Here is a 13,716-nt window from a genome sequence, read left to right as displayed (position 1 = left end):
AATTAGGCAATGCCTACCCCGTTAATAACATAAATATAACAATAACACTTTTTAGTGTAATTTGGTTGGGTTATCCTAAAAACAACTATCTAACTTCTATTGAACACCCATTAATTTTTTCCTTACCTTAGCTACTAAATACATTCGGTAGGCTGACTCCAGATTCGAATTAAGCTATGCTTCATACTTATTTCAAAAAAGTATTACTTTCAGCTATACTGTCTACAGAAAAAAGTACGCTATTTGTTTGTGTAACGTTCTATAATATGACATTCGCAATTTCATTTGGCTTTCCAGTTTCGAGGTTCGACCAAATCGTCTATATGTGAAACCTCAAAACTTGCTGACCAAGACTACTTAGATCTACAGTACCTACCCTGTTAGAAAGACAGCTCCTTTATGAACAATTTACAATATATCGTTCTCTGTTTTCACACGTTGTGTGGAAAATTTCAACACAAAGAACAAACTTAAATTCTCATTTCTAATATGAACATGAACTTGAACCATTAAGTTCATTGAAATAGAAAAACAACTATGGTTTTCTTTAGCTTAGTCCTTCACTTCTGGGATTAACTCAAACCCGTGTCTCTCGGGTTCCGTCCGAGCGCTCTTACCAACCGAGCCAACCGTTCGAGTAACGCATCGACTGTAAATCTTGGAATATCTTGTTCAACTCTCAGGTTGTGGCTCCATCTACAGGATCTACTTTACTGTTGATATCCTGCTCAACCCCAATAATTGCATATTAGGAAATTGAGTTTGGATGTCACACTTTCAAATCTAAACACTTTATGATAGTTTAGATAGAAATCTAATAGTTTACTTGTAACAAGTGTTAATGTAATGTGTAATGATATCTTCCAGGTTGGGTGACTGAGAAGCAGAGGATATGCCGCACAGAAGTCGCAGCCAAGGAACTGCGCGGAGTGTTAGCTTTACGACAGAAACATACAGCGCTGATGCATGAGCTGAGGGCCAGGGATCTGGTGGCTCAGAGACATAGGGCTAAGGGTCAGAGGTTCGTCAGAGATACTAATAATAACAAACTAATGTAGAAAGGGGTTATTATAATCACTGTATTTAGGAAGAGTTTCCACTATGAATTCTCGGCAAGACCAGGGGCGTGCATTGGTTTTCCAGCAAGAAGAAGTAGGCACGAAGATCAAACTAGTCGTACCTAGTTGCGCTTTAGTCCAACAGCGCTAGGTTTTGAGCCCAAAATATTGATTTTGTTAGTGTGATAAAATTCGAACTTAGCTTTTGCATTGGGCTGTCTTATTTCAAGCTCAGCATAATTTCAGAGATATTGTTTCGCGTATAGTTTCGGGACGACTTGGTATTTGCGGGAGTGAAAATTGATGATCCCGCAGGGTCTCGCACTTAGTAACCAATATAATCTTATCTAAGCCAGTTTTAGGTGAGAGATGTGGTCTCTGCCTATCTTTGTATACAAAATATAACAAAAAACATGTAATAAAGAACTTTTATATAAAATGTAAATTTATTATGAGATCAGGATACTGAGAGATCCAATCAAATAAATAGAAGACAACAAAAGAGACAAAAAATTAGTTTTATCAACATCACTGAAAACATAACATTCTGTTTCTTTGTAATCCCGCAAATCCAGCGGGATCCCGCACGCGTAATACCGCATTATGCGGAACTTGAAAATGACGCGAGATCTTGGGATACCGAGATCCCTCAATAGAGATTGGAAGCTCAACTCTAGGTACTTAATAATATAATGGCAGTTAAAAAGTACTCTAAAAAAGTTACGTCAATAATTTTACACACCTGTGTTTTTGTTAAATTTAGGCGGTGGGCCAATAGTAGGCCAGTAGGAAAGTTTACCTTACGCAGTTGAATTGCGAAGACATGTTTTTGGAACATTTCATATGTTAGCAAACCTTCTTCTAGAGTCGTTTAGGTTTCGACGAACACTTTTTCAAAATATCTTGCTTACCAAAGGTTACGTTAGGTAAAACTTACTGGATGGGTGTTTAATAGAACCAATTTAAACTAAGTCAACTTAAGCACTACTGCTATATAATTTTATTTAGGTTTTTATTGAAATAGGCATTGCCTATTTGCCTATATGGAATGCACTCCTCTGGAAACGACAGCCAACTGTGTGTAACGCATACAACATATGTTAGTTGGCACTGCTGTAGTGCCAACTTTTATACATATAAATATTTTCACGTACCGGGATCCAAACCGGGAACTTCTAGTTCAGTAGGCAGAATTACTTACCACTGGACTATTTGGATCGTAAATATTGTATTATTATTTTATGTTTGTATTCACAAAGAATTTTCGTAGTCATCAAACATCTATATAATATAGTCCATAATATATTCTCTGCGATGCACAGCCTTATAGACGCGAAACACCCGAAGAGTGCAGAGATTGAGCGTCGACTGTCGGCGCTGAGCGAGCAGTGGGAGATCCTGCGGCAGCTGGCGAACGACCGGGACAAGAAGCTGGCTGATGCTGCAGAGGCGCACCAGGTGAGCTGACGGACGCTGGGATACACAAAAGACCCAATATCCAAAGAGATATATAAGCGAACTCAGACTTTGCTCAGACTTTTACCAGGATGCCGGCTAGATTATGGGAACCACAACGGCGCCTATTTCAGCCGTGAAGCAGTAATGTGTAAACATTACTGTGTTTCGGTCTGAAGGGCGCCGTAGCCAATGAAATTACTGGGCAAATGAGACTTAACATCTTATGTCTCAAGGTGACGAGCGCAATTGTAGTACCGCTCAGAATTTTTTGGTTTTTCAAGAATCCTGAGCAGAATTATTTTATATATGAAGTCACACGTTCATTTTATCACGCTTGACAGACTGGTTGTCTCCTCTTTTCACCTCGTTTCCAATATTATAATAATTGTTATTTTTCCGTTTAGTTTAAAGTACTATTTTTTATTAATTATTTAAAAAAAATATTAGAATGAATAATATCAGCTCTTAAATTTGTTGAATATTAGTTTTTATTTTTCATGGAAGAAAAAGGCTAACGAGCGTACGGGTCAACTGGTGTGAAGTGATCACCGCCGCCCACATTATCTTGAACACCAGAGGAATCACAGGAACACACCTGCAACCCCGGCAACACTGCCGGCCCTTAAAAAAGTGTACGCGCTCTTTTTTGAAGGTACCCATGTCGTATCGTCTGGGAAACACCACACAAGGAAGCTAATTCCATCGCTTTTTTGTACATGGAAGTAAGTTCCTTGAAAACTGAATAAAGGGTTTGTTTAAGTGGTAAACGCGCTAACTTGAGCCAACCGTGATACTTACAAAAAAATACCAAAAAATGCAAAACAGAGGGAAAATAAATTTGATCTAGAGTGAAAAGTCGAGAACGTTTGTATCGATAAATGGCCGGTAATAAATAGAACGATAATTTCAGTTTTACGGTGACGCGAACGAAGCGGAGTCCTGGATGAAAGAGAAACACGCGCTCGTTGCCAGCGAGGACTGCGGCGTCGACGCAAACAGCGCTGCAGCGCTTCTGGCCCGTCAGCGTATTGTCCACGACGAGCTGCGGGCGTACAGCGGAGAGCTGCAAGCGCTGCGGGGGACCGCGCAACGGCTGCAGGCCGCCGGAATACTCACGCTACAGGTAGACTCTAACAACAATATAATATTGACACACTGACATAATATTGACACACAAAAATATTGACACACTTTTACACAATTTATCTTTATCCAAATGATTTAAGTTTTCTTTAGTGTTAATTCCGACAAAATTAGTCTTTAAACAATTCGACACGTGTTTCGCCTCTACACGACGCATCCTTAGGAGATGGTGATTCGCCCAACTCTGGCACGAGACTCAATATATAGAATTGTTTAAAGACAAATATTAGCGGAATTAACAATTAAGAAAACTTAAAACATTTGGATAACGTCTTTCGCGGCAAAAGGGCTTTTCTTCTCAAATCACCATTATTAATTTTTTTAACTGACAATTTGATTACTCAAATACCTCAATTTTTTTCGTCCATCTATTGCATGTCGCATTACAACCGCGGAGTAGAAGTGAAGTTGAATAATTAATGTCAATATTGCTTTCAAGTCAGGTTGGAATGGGCTGAAGCGCAATATTTAAGCTCAGGTTCCCGAGAGTGAGCGTAAGTTCGAACCCATACTTGACAAAGGTTTTTTTTATTATTTTTATTGTATGATTAAATAAAGCATAATACATTAGGTATATAAATCTTTTCTTTAGACTATTATGCTAATATTAATGTTATTTTGTGAAAAAAAGTTTCCCTTGCATCGTGGTTTCATAAAATCACTCAATCGCTTTTATTTTAGACGTTCATTTTTGTAATGTAATGTATCCGTACCTACATCAGTATTATTGATAATCATTTTTAGAGCGCAAAAAAGTTTTACGAGATTTGAATCTTTAAAAAAAAATGCACCGAAATTAACGTAAAAGTGTTACAACAAGAGTCAATTTTTAAATTAGCCGCCTATCCACTTAATTTGTTCGTTGCTTTGAACTATGACGTCATAGTATATGAACAAAATAAAAAAAAACAATGAAGTGACGTTCATATGCAACGACAAGTTCGATTTTTCCATTTCCATTCGAGAGCTGTGACATTCTTAAAATGTTATGCATTAATCGTAAGATTATTGTACATATACGTAGGTTATATTGTAATAACAGCTGGTTGTCTTATTGTAAATAAATAAATATGTATACTCCCTCCAGCTCCCGACGGAGGTGGAGTCCGGAGGCGCGGTGGAGAGTGAGGAGGAGTGGGGCAGCGAGAGCCGCCTCGTGCCCACCGAGGTGTGGGAGGAGGAGCCGGTCGAGCGGCTGGAGCACCGCACCGTCACCGAGGAGCGCAGCGTGCCGCAGGTAGGACTCATTCACACGGAAAACGTCATTGATGATTCGTCAAAAAACACGATTCGTCATTTTATATTTTATATTTATGTTTCATTTCTTGCATACGGAATGGTGCTCTTTCACGATTCGTCAAAAAACATTTGTTTCATGGGCATTTAAAAAGCATTGCTGTCGTAAAAAACCACGAATCATCCTCGTTTGAAAGGGCTCGCCGGATGCTCCCTGTGATTTTGTTACCGTTACTGTACTAGGACTCACTGAGCACAAATTCATACCAACACCCACACACACCCACACACACACACACACACACACACACACACACACACACACACACACACACACACACACACACACACACACACACACACACACACACACACACACGCCTGTTTCCCGTCGGGGTAGACATAGGCAACAGAATGCCACTTGCTTCTATCCTCACAAACCTCACGTGCTTCATTCGGTTCCGGGTGCTTAGGACGTTTGCTTTTTTCAAGACCTCTCCAATTTGTTCCTCGAATGATCTACGAGGTCTCCCGCGACCGACTTGCCCACGCACACTTCCTTTATATATTTTATTTCTCGTTCTTTCTTCACTCATTCTCTCCACGTGTCCAAACCATTTCAGCATTCCTTTCTCAATCCTTGTCACGACATCTTCTTTCAGACCACAGTGTGCTCTTATTAGCACAAATTCAAGAAATATATTAAAGCTTCTTTGACAAAGTAGGCTTAAATAGATTATATAGAAGATAATGGTACTGCTCCTGAAGATGCAGTTGATAATTTTACATTAAAAACGCTTAAGTTTCCAGACTGGTTCTAAAGAAGTTTCATAAGCACATTGACATGTAAATCAAAACTTTGGTCATGATGGAAAGTTTACCAAGAGTTCGCCCTTATACGGAAACGTGTCAAATTGCAACTCTTAGATTGCTATGAAAAGTATACTGAAAATAATATTAGAATCATCCTTAAAAAATAACCTTAAATTATTTTGGAAATATACATCTTACCTTAACGAAATGAACTCAGTATATCTCCACTCTATGTAAATACAACTAGACTCCCAAAACATAAATTTCTTGTTACTATTGCTATACGTGTGATTATTACAGGTGAAGGCGCTCTACGCGTTTTCCGGCCAAGGCATCAGCATAGCGAAGGGGGAGGTGATGTTCCTGATGAACAAGACCAACCCCGACTGGTGGTCGATACGCAAGGCGGACCGCACTGACGGGTTCGTGCCCGCAAACTACGTGCGAGAGATCGAACCCAGACTTGTGCCTGTGAGTCTACTTTTTATGTCTAACACTTTTAATTATTTATTGTAAATAAATTACGTTTAAAATATCATAAATCTTGTACAATCATTCGAGTTTTACCGTGTACAAGGGTCGATAAAATAATATAATTTAAATCAAATCTTTATTCATATAGGTCACGGAAATGACGCTTATGAATGTAATAAAAAAATTTTTTGTTATTGAATCTATCGCTACTTCGTAAAGGGTTAAGCTAATAAGAAGAAGTTTCAAGAAACTCATTGCCACTCTTTTAAATCAAGATTTAATAATTTTCATCGTTTTACAAATCATTTCAATTACAATATAATATGTAGTGATGCAACAAACTTACTCAAACGATAAATAGTTAATGCTTTATAGGAGTAATTCAAAAAAGTAAATGTAAATTAATACAAAATAAAAAGTTATTCAAAACAAAAAGCTACTACACGTAGCTGCATCATCCACACACACCGTAAATAAATAACAGTATTCTGTGAGCATTTTATAAGGGATTATATTATTTATAATATTATTTAAATTTAAAGTGTTATATCAAAGAAACAACTTAAAACTACAAGACATTAATATAAATTCTGAAAAAAAGGCACAACAAAAGCACAAGCATTTAGGTGCTAAAACATAAGAACATCATTACAAAGTAAATAATTTACGAATACATACATACATACATAAAATCACGCCTCCTTTCCCGTAGGGGTGGGCAGAGACCACTTCTTTCCACTTGCTACGATCCTTACATACTTCTTTCGCTTCGTCCACTTTCATTATTCCTTTCATACATGCTCTCCGGTTTAGGGTACTCTTGACCTGGCCTTTTTTCAAGACGTCCCTGATTTGATCTTGAAACGTCCGCCTAGGTCTACCCCTTCCAACACTTTCATTCACACTGGCCTTATACACTTTCTTCGTCAATCGTTCTTCATTCATTCTCTCGACATGTCCAAACCATCTCAGCATACCTTTCTCAATTTTTGTCACAACATCTTCTTTCAGACCACAACGTTTCCTTATCTCACTATTTCGTATCCTGTCACTCAGTTTAACTCCTATCATACTTCTCAACGCTCTCATCTCAACTGCATTTATTCTGCTTTCATGTTTCTTCTGCCATACCCAACTTTCACTTCCGTACATGAGTGTTGGAACCAACACCCCCTCATGCACAGCCAAACGAGCCTTATTAGACACCTTCTGACTGTTCATAAAGGAGTGCAAAGCTCCATTCACCATGTTTCCTGCATTCACTCTTCTTTCAATATCACTCTCATACTTTCCATCTCTTGTAAATTTAGAACCCAGATACACAAACTCATTCACCTGTTCAATTTTTTCATCTCCAATCACGATATTGCAGCCTGTCACTACCTCATCTCTTACCATCTCTTGCAACTCCTCGGCTGAAGATGCAAGTAATACTTGGTCATCAGTATAGAGAAAACATTTGACAAGTAACTCATTCATTCTCAACCCACTGTCATTCTCTTTTAAACCTGTCAAGCAATTGTTCATGAACAGATTAAACAGCCACGGTGACGCTACACATCCCTGTCTAACACCTTTTTCGATATTAAACCATTCAGTGTATGCCCCGTTTATCCTTACACAAGCACTAGAATCTCTATAAAGAGATTGCAATGCTCGTATGAGGATACTGCTCACACCGCTCGCGGACAATGCTGACCACAATTCATTCCTCACCACTCTATCATAGGCCTTTTCTAGATCCACGAACACGCAATAGACCTTTTTGTTTTTAGCCAAAAACTTTTCGGCTATGCACCGCAAGGAAAAGACCTGATCCGTACATCCCATTCCCTTTCTAAATCCCGCATCCCATACTTTTTCGTCTGTTTCATTCACAACTCTTTCAATCAACACTTTTGCATACAATTTACCGACGACGCTGAGAAGGCTTATACCGCGGTAATTTCTGCAGTCTTGTCGTGACCCATTTCCCTTATACAATGGCACGATTACAGCTTTGCACCAGTCTCCTAGTACTTGCCATTTCGCCAGTACAAATTGAAGAGGCGGTACAGCTGGCTAGCCACTATGCCCTGACCAGCCCTCAGCATCTCGACGGTAATCCTGTCATACCCTGCAGCTTTACCTAATCTCATACTTTTCAATGCTTTCACTATTTCATCCATGCTTATCTCACTTTCATCAACATTTATATTAGTTTCAATAGAAGCTGCCGGATGTTGTTCATGCACTTCCTCTCTTTCAAACAAATTTTCAAAATACTCTTGCCATCTCTTTAGCACACATTCTTCTCCTCTTATAATGTTCCCATCTTGACTCCTGATTATACTGAGCTCCGAGGTAGACGTTTTCCCTCTGGCTGTTTTGATGGATTTCCAGAAGAACTTAATGTTTGACTGGAAATCTTCAGTGAGCCTCCTATCAAAATCCTCCTTTCGTTCTTTTTTCTTTCTAGACACAACTGCTTTCGCTGCTGATTTCAATATTTTATACTTCGTTCTTGCTTCCTTTATCTCGTCATCCGTTGCCTTTTGTACTTTTTGGTTAGCTTTTGTTGCTAACCAATCCAACCAAGCTTTCTTCTTTTCTTGCACCGCTATTTGTACCTCTTTATCCATCCACAAATTATAGTTCTTTTTTCCTTTCCTTCTTTTAGCTACGCCGCATACCTCAACAGCAACATTCACGACCCCTTTCTTAAATGTCTCCCACAAATCTTCAACCACACCTATCTCTTTTGTGCCTTTAAAACTTTCTTTCAGTTTCTCTACATACTCGTCTTTCCTTTCTTTTTCTTGTAGATTTTCCACTTTTACTCTGTCCAAAACACTCGTAGGCTCAGCTCCTCGGTGTCGCCAACGTTTAAAAAGGCCGCGCATTCGGGCTATGACCAGGAAGTGGTCTGTGTCGAGGCCTACACCGCGGTATGCCCGAGCATCTTGCACTTTCTTTCTCAGTCTTTCATCCACAATTACAAAATCAATCATACTTCTAGACTCACCCTCATCTCTTGTATACAAATGGATCTTTTTGTGGTTAAACAATATGTTGGCCACGCAAAGATTCCATTCCAAGCATACTTCAAGCAGGCTTTTCCCATTTTCATTCACTCTCTCGTCCCCAAAAGTACCCAGAACTCCTTCATACCCATCACGCTTTACTCCAACCCACCCATTAAAATCCCCTAACATCACGATCCGTTAATTTTCTCCGCATTTATTCAAGAACTCTCTCATGCTGTCCCAAAATTCCTCTCTCACTTTTTTGGCTTTTAATGACCCACCTCCGCACAGATCCGTCGGTGCATAGACCCCAAGGATAAACAAGCGATTGAGTCCGACTTTTAACCTCATCCAGAGGAGTCTTAGGCTAACACATTCATGCTCTATCACACATTCTACTATTCGAGCGGAAAGAATCACACCAACTCCCTGACAGCCTCGGCTGGTTTGGGGGACTCCGGACCAGTATACCGTGTAGGGACCATGAACCGTGGTGTCACATAATTTCCTCTTCGTTTCATTCACGCACAGAATATCTATGGATCGTTCATCCATCATCTGACATACTTCATCTACCTTATCATCCACTCCTCCTCTTACATTCAACGTAGAAAAGCGGCTCTCCATGGGCCGCTTTTCGCCCCCGCGAGAAACGAGACGTGATGGGTGGCGAACCATATCGCCGCCATTTTGGTGGATTAACCTATTTTTATTAGTCTCCATTGCGTTACCACGAATAGCAAGGGAAAGGTTTGTCCACCCCAGCAGAGCCCCGCATGCCAGGGTAAGGCTAGCCTGATTCTGGGTCGCCCGGTCCCAGGGCAGTGTGGCACGCTAACGACTAGGCTTGCCCCTAGCCATGCATCCATCCGCGCGGCAGACGTTGGATTGGCGGAGAGGGTAGGAATAGGGAAAGGGAAAGATAGGTGGTGTGAAAGGAAGATTCGTAAGTAAAAGTGGGAAATAGGAAATGTAGGATATTACCGCCCAGGAGGGCAATACGAATACCCTCAATATAAACAATAAAAGTAAAATACTACATAATATAATATGTCCGTCTCTTGTTATCATTTGCCGTTATGACAATTGATTTTATATTGCTTTGTTTACAGAGTGATTTTTTGTTAACTAACAATGTAACACTAGATGCAAATGGTATAAATAATTATTATAAGCGGAAGCTGTGGCCCATTCGTTCTTATGAACTCGACGTTTAAGAGGTCTTATATGATTTACTTCGGTGTAACAAACTCAATATTGAGTACAATAAATTGTATTTTTGAATTTGAATGCAGGTGCAAGTCCGTCGTCCGGAGAAGGTCCGTACGGTCCAGCGCGTCAAGAAGACTGTCCTGGTGAAGCAGGTGGTGCGCGTGCGACGCGGGCCGCCCGCACGACGGAGGACGCACGTGGCCGCGCCCGTCGCCGTGCCGCACGTGCGGGACCGCATCGCGCAGATCGACTCGCAGTACGGTTAGTGATCACATTCATAGAAGGTGCGCACGGTCCAGCGCGTCAAGAAGACTGTCCTGGTGAAGCAGGTGGTGGCCGCCCGCACGACGGAGTACGCACGTGGCCGCGCCCGTCGCCGTGCCGCACGTGCGGGACCGCATCGCGCAGATCGACTCGCAGTACGGTTAGTGATCACATTCATAGAAGGTGCGCACGGTCCAGCGCGTCAAGAAGACTGTCCTGGTGAAGCAGGTGGTGGCCGCCCGCACGACGGAGTACGCACGTGGCCGCGCCCGTCGCCGTGCCGCACGTGCGGGACCGCATCGCGCAGATCGACTCGCAGTACGGTTAGTGATCACATTCATAGAAGGTGCGCACGGTCCAGCGCGTCAAGAAGACTGTCCTGGTGAAGCAGGTGGTGCGTAATTACGCTTAATCACGTCAAAATGCAAAATGGGTGGTATTTTAGCAACACAATGACGTTTGGCATTCCACAGCCTCGCATTTTGCAAGTAATTTGTTGCCTCGTCCAACTTTCTAGAATCAATTACAAACTGCTGTTGTTTTCCTGAACCAATACGACTTAGGGAACTTCTAGAAATAAGCTCAAACTCCTACCTTAAAGGCCGGTAACATATCTCTTGACGCCTGGTGTTGCGGATGATAATCTGGTGAGAAAACTCCCCACTCCCCATCGCATGAGCCTCTTGCTTGCTTAATAAAAATCAACTCTTAAATAAAAAAAATTACTGAACAATTTGTTATTTTAATGTGATATCCCTAACTTCTGGAATTAATAATGCAAATTAGAATTATTATTACTCGAGAGACCCAGGTTCGAGTCCCGTATCGTTCATAAATTATTGTTATAAAATTTAATTTGTTTTATTATTTCACTTTAATTTATCACAGTCATGGAAGACTGTGCTTTTCTGCAAATGTACTTCTGAAGGAGATTTTGTAAATTCTTAAATAAGTGATATATTTTTAAACAGACGAGCTCCTCAAGTTATCGGAGGCTCGCCGCGCTCAACTAGAAGATGCCATCATGATGTACAGTTTCTTCGCGGAGTGTGAGGACTTCGATAAGTGGATGAAGGAGAAGGAGAAGATGCTGAGAGCTGACGATAAGGAGGACACTGTTGACACCGCCAAGAGGAAGTATGAGGTTAGTTCGCATTTAATGTGAGATACGATTTTAAAAACCTTTGTTATTAGTAGGGAATGTTATCTATCTCCCTGAATGTTGGAAAAATCTGGAAGGAAATCTTTTTTATACCTCGATATTCTTAACTAACTATATCTATATACGATAACTTATCGTTTACTTTTTGTTAACAAATAAAGAGGTTTTAGTGTCTAAGTGAGCGGCCCCCGCAAATAAGACCGCTATTTATTTTTTGGTTTTTGTTATGTTGTTGTGTACTTCATCACCGCAGCCATACTCTCTTGTAACACCAGAAAAATCACAAGACCGTTGCAGAAATTATAGAGCGACGAAACGATGATATTAATTTGAAAACTGAAACAAAAATAACTCTATTTTATTTTAATATGAAATACTCGCTGATAAATGTTCTTTCTTTCCATAGCTTTAATGAGTACAAACAAACACACAAAAACTCTTTAATAAATATTATACGAAAGGACAGAATAATTAGTTATGATGTAAATTCAAAACTGTTACGTCAAGAAGAACATTCAACCACAACCACTAAAAGCACCAACCCATGATCTTTAATGATGAGACCGATTTCAATTGTAGAAATTCGTGACGGATCTGTCAGCTGCTTCTAAGCGTCTGGAGAAGATAAATGCGTCAGCCGAAGAGCTGGTGTCCGCGAAGCACCGACAGGCGAGCCGCGCTGTTGCCAGAACTCAGCAGCTAAGACAGCAGTGGGACAGACTGCTGCGGTTGAAACAGCAGAAGGAAAAGAGCTTGGAAGGAGCTTCTAGGTGAAGAATTTAATGTTTAACATATTAGCTGTTAAAGTACTTAATAAATACATGAATTTGTTGTGCCTCTACATGTGCGCACATCATTTGTATTCTTTGAAGTTGTGGAAGTCTAAGCTAATACCGTGGGCATAAGGTTTTTGCTTTTTAATTTAAGTCACACGCATACCAAGGTCAATTAATTTTCATAGATGCAGATATCTCAAGGCTTTAATCATATACTATGCTTGTAATTTCCAAATTATGTTCATGTAAATGTCTATTAATAATAATAATAATAAAGGTTATCGAGCAACAGTTAAATCGGATCAAATACAGAACCTTGAAGTATCCTAGTATTAATATATTCTAGAAAATGTAGATAGCTAACAACAAACATTCTTTCAAGATACAGACATCCAGCCTGAATCAATACAACTTGATATTATATTTTAAATGCCATTAGTTTCTTGGATATTTTTTAAAATAATGCGATGCAATAAATCAAATGCTTTGCATGAGACAGCTATTCTATACAAATTGAGGCATTTTAATAAATATTTCCTTAATCCTTCCGGTACTGATGATTTTTATTTTTGCTTTTATTTTGCTCTTCCTATTGGCTAAAATAAGATACAATACGACGCGCATTTGAATCCATCGATGATGCTTTATGAATGACCAAACGGGCATATTGTTTTTTATGGCAAAGGAAGACAAGCATTCATACAGTCACGCTGGGGATAAATGTTTCTCTCTACGCGCCTCAATAGGGCTACTGGTAACACAAGCGCTGGCAACTATTTCGGTCAACGGATCAGCCTAGCTATCCAACGCGGAAATGCTACCAGTATTCTTAGTACACTTCCCCATAATAGTTTTATCTTATGTTATTATAGTATTGTAAATATAATTATAATATTTGTTTTGTGATAGCGTGGAGCTGTTCTACCGCACCTGTGACGAAGCTCTGGAGTGGATGTGCGAGAAGGAGCAGCAGCTGGAGAGCGGGTGGGCGGGCGGCGCAGACCTGCGGACAGCGCGCGCCCTGCAGAGGAGACACGCGCAGCTGGAGCGGGAGCTGCAGCCGCTGCAGGACAAGGTTCAGGCCGTCACCGCGCTGGCTGACGAGTGAGTATCAT

General features: G+C 40.4%; 1 protein-coding gene across 5 annotated transcripts in view; it reads left to right on the top strand.

Annotated features, from left to right (window-relative positions):
* LOC126973432 (spectrin beta chain) overlaps positions 1–13,716 on the top strand; it is a 152,340-nt gene that overhangs the window by 68,038 nt on the left and 70,586 nt on the right. For all 5 annotated transcript variants that reach the window (XM_050820693.1, XM_050820694.1, XM_050820692.1 and 2 more), the window contains 9 exons: positions 868–1,021; positions 2,381–2,516; positions 3,427–3,639; positions 4,747–4,896; positions 6,009–6,179; positions 10,483–10,660; positions 11,635–11,807; positions 12,405–12,595; positions 13,511–13,705. In XM_050820693.1, coding sequence (XP_050676650.1) covers positions 868–1,021; positions 2,381–2,516; positions 3,427–3,639; positions 4,747–4,896; positions 6,009–6,179; positions 10,483–10,660; positions 11,635–11,807; positions 12,405–12,595; positions 13,511–13,705 — 1,561 coding nt within the window. The remainder of the gene's footprint in view (positions 1–867; positions 1,022–2,380; positions 2,517–3,426; positions 3,640–4,746; positions 4,897–6,008; positions 6,180–10,482; positions 10,661–11,634; positions 11,808–12,404; positions 12,596–13,510; positions 13,706–13,716) is intronic.

Source organism: Leptidea sinapis, chromosome 29 (assembly GCF_905404315.1).
Source record: "Leptidea sinapis chromosome 29, ilLepSina1.1, whole genome shotgun sequence".
NCBI classification, from domain to species: domain Eukaryota; kingdom Metazoa; phylum Arthropoda; class Insecta; order Lepidoptera; family Pieridae; genus Leptidea; species Leptidea sinapis.
Note: the sequence above shows the minus strand (reverse complement) of the source record. Positions and strands in the feature narration are given on the sequence as shown.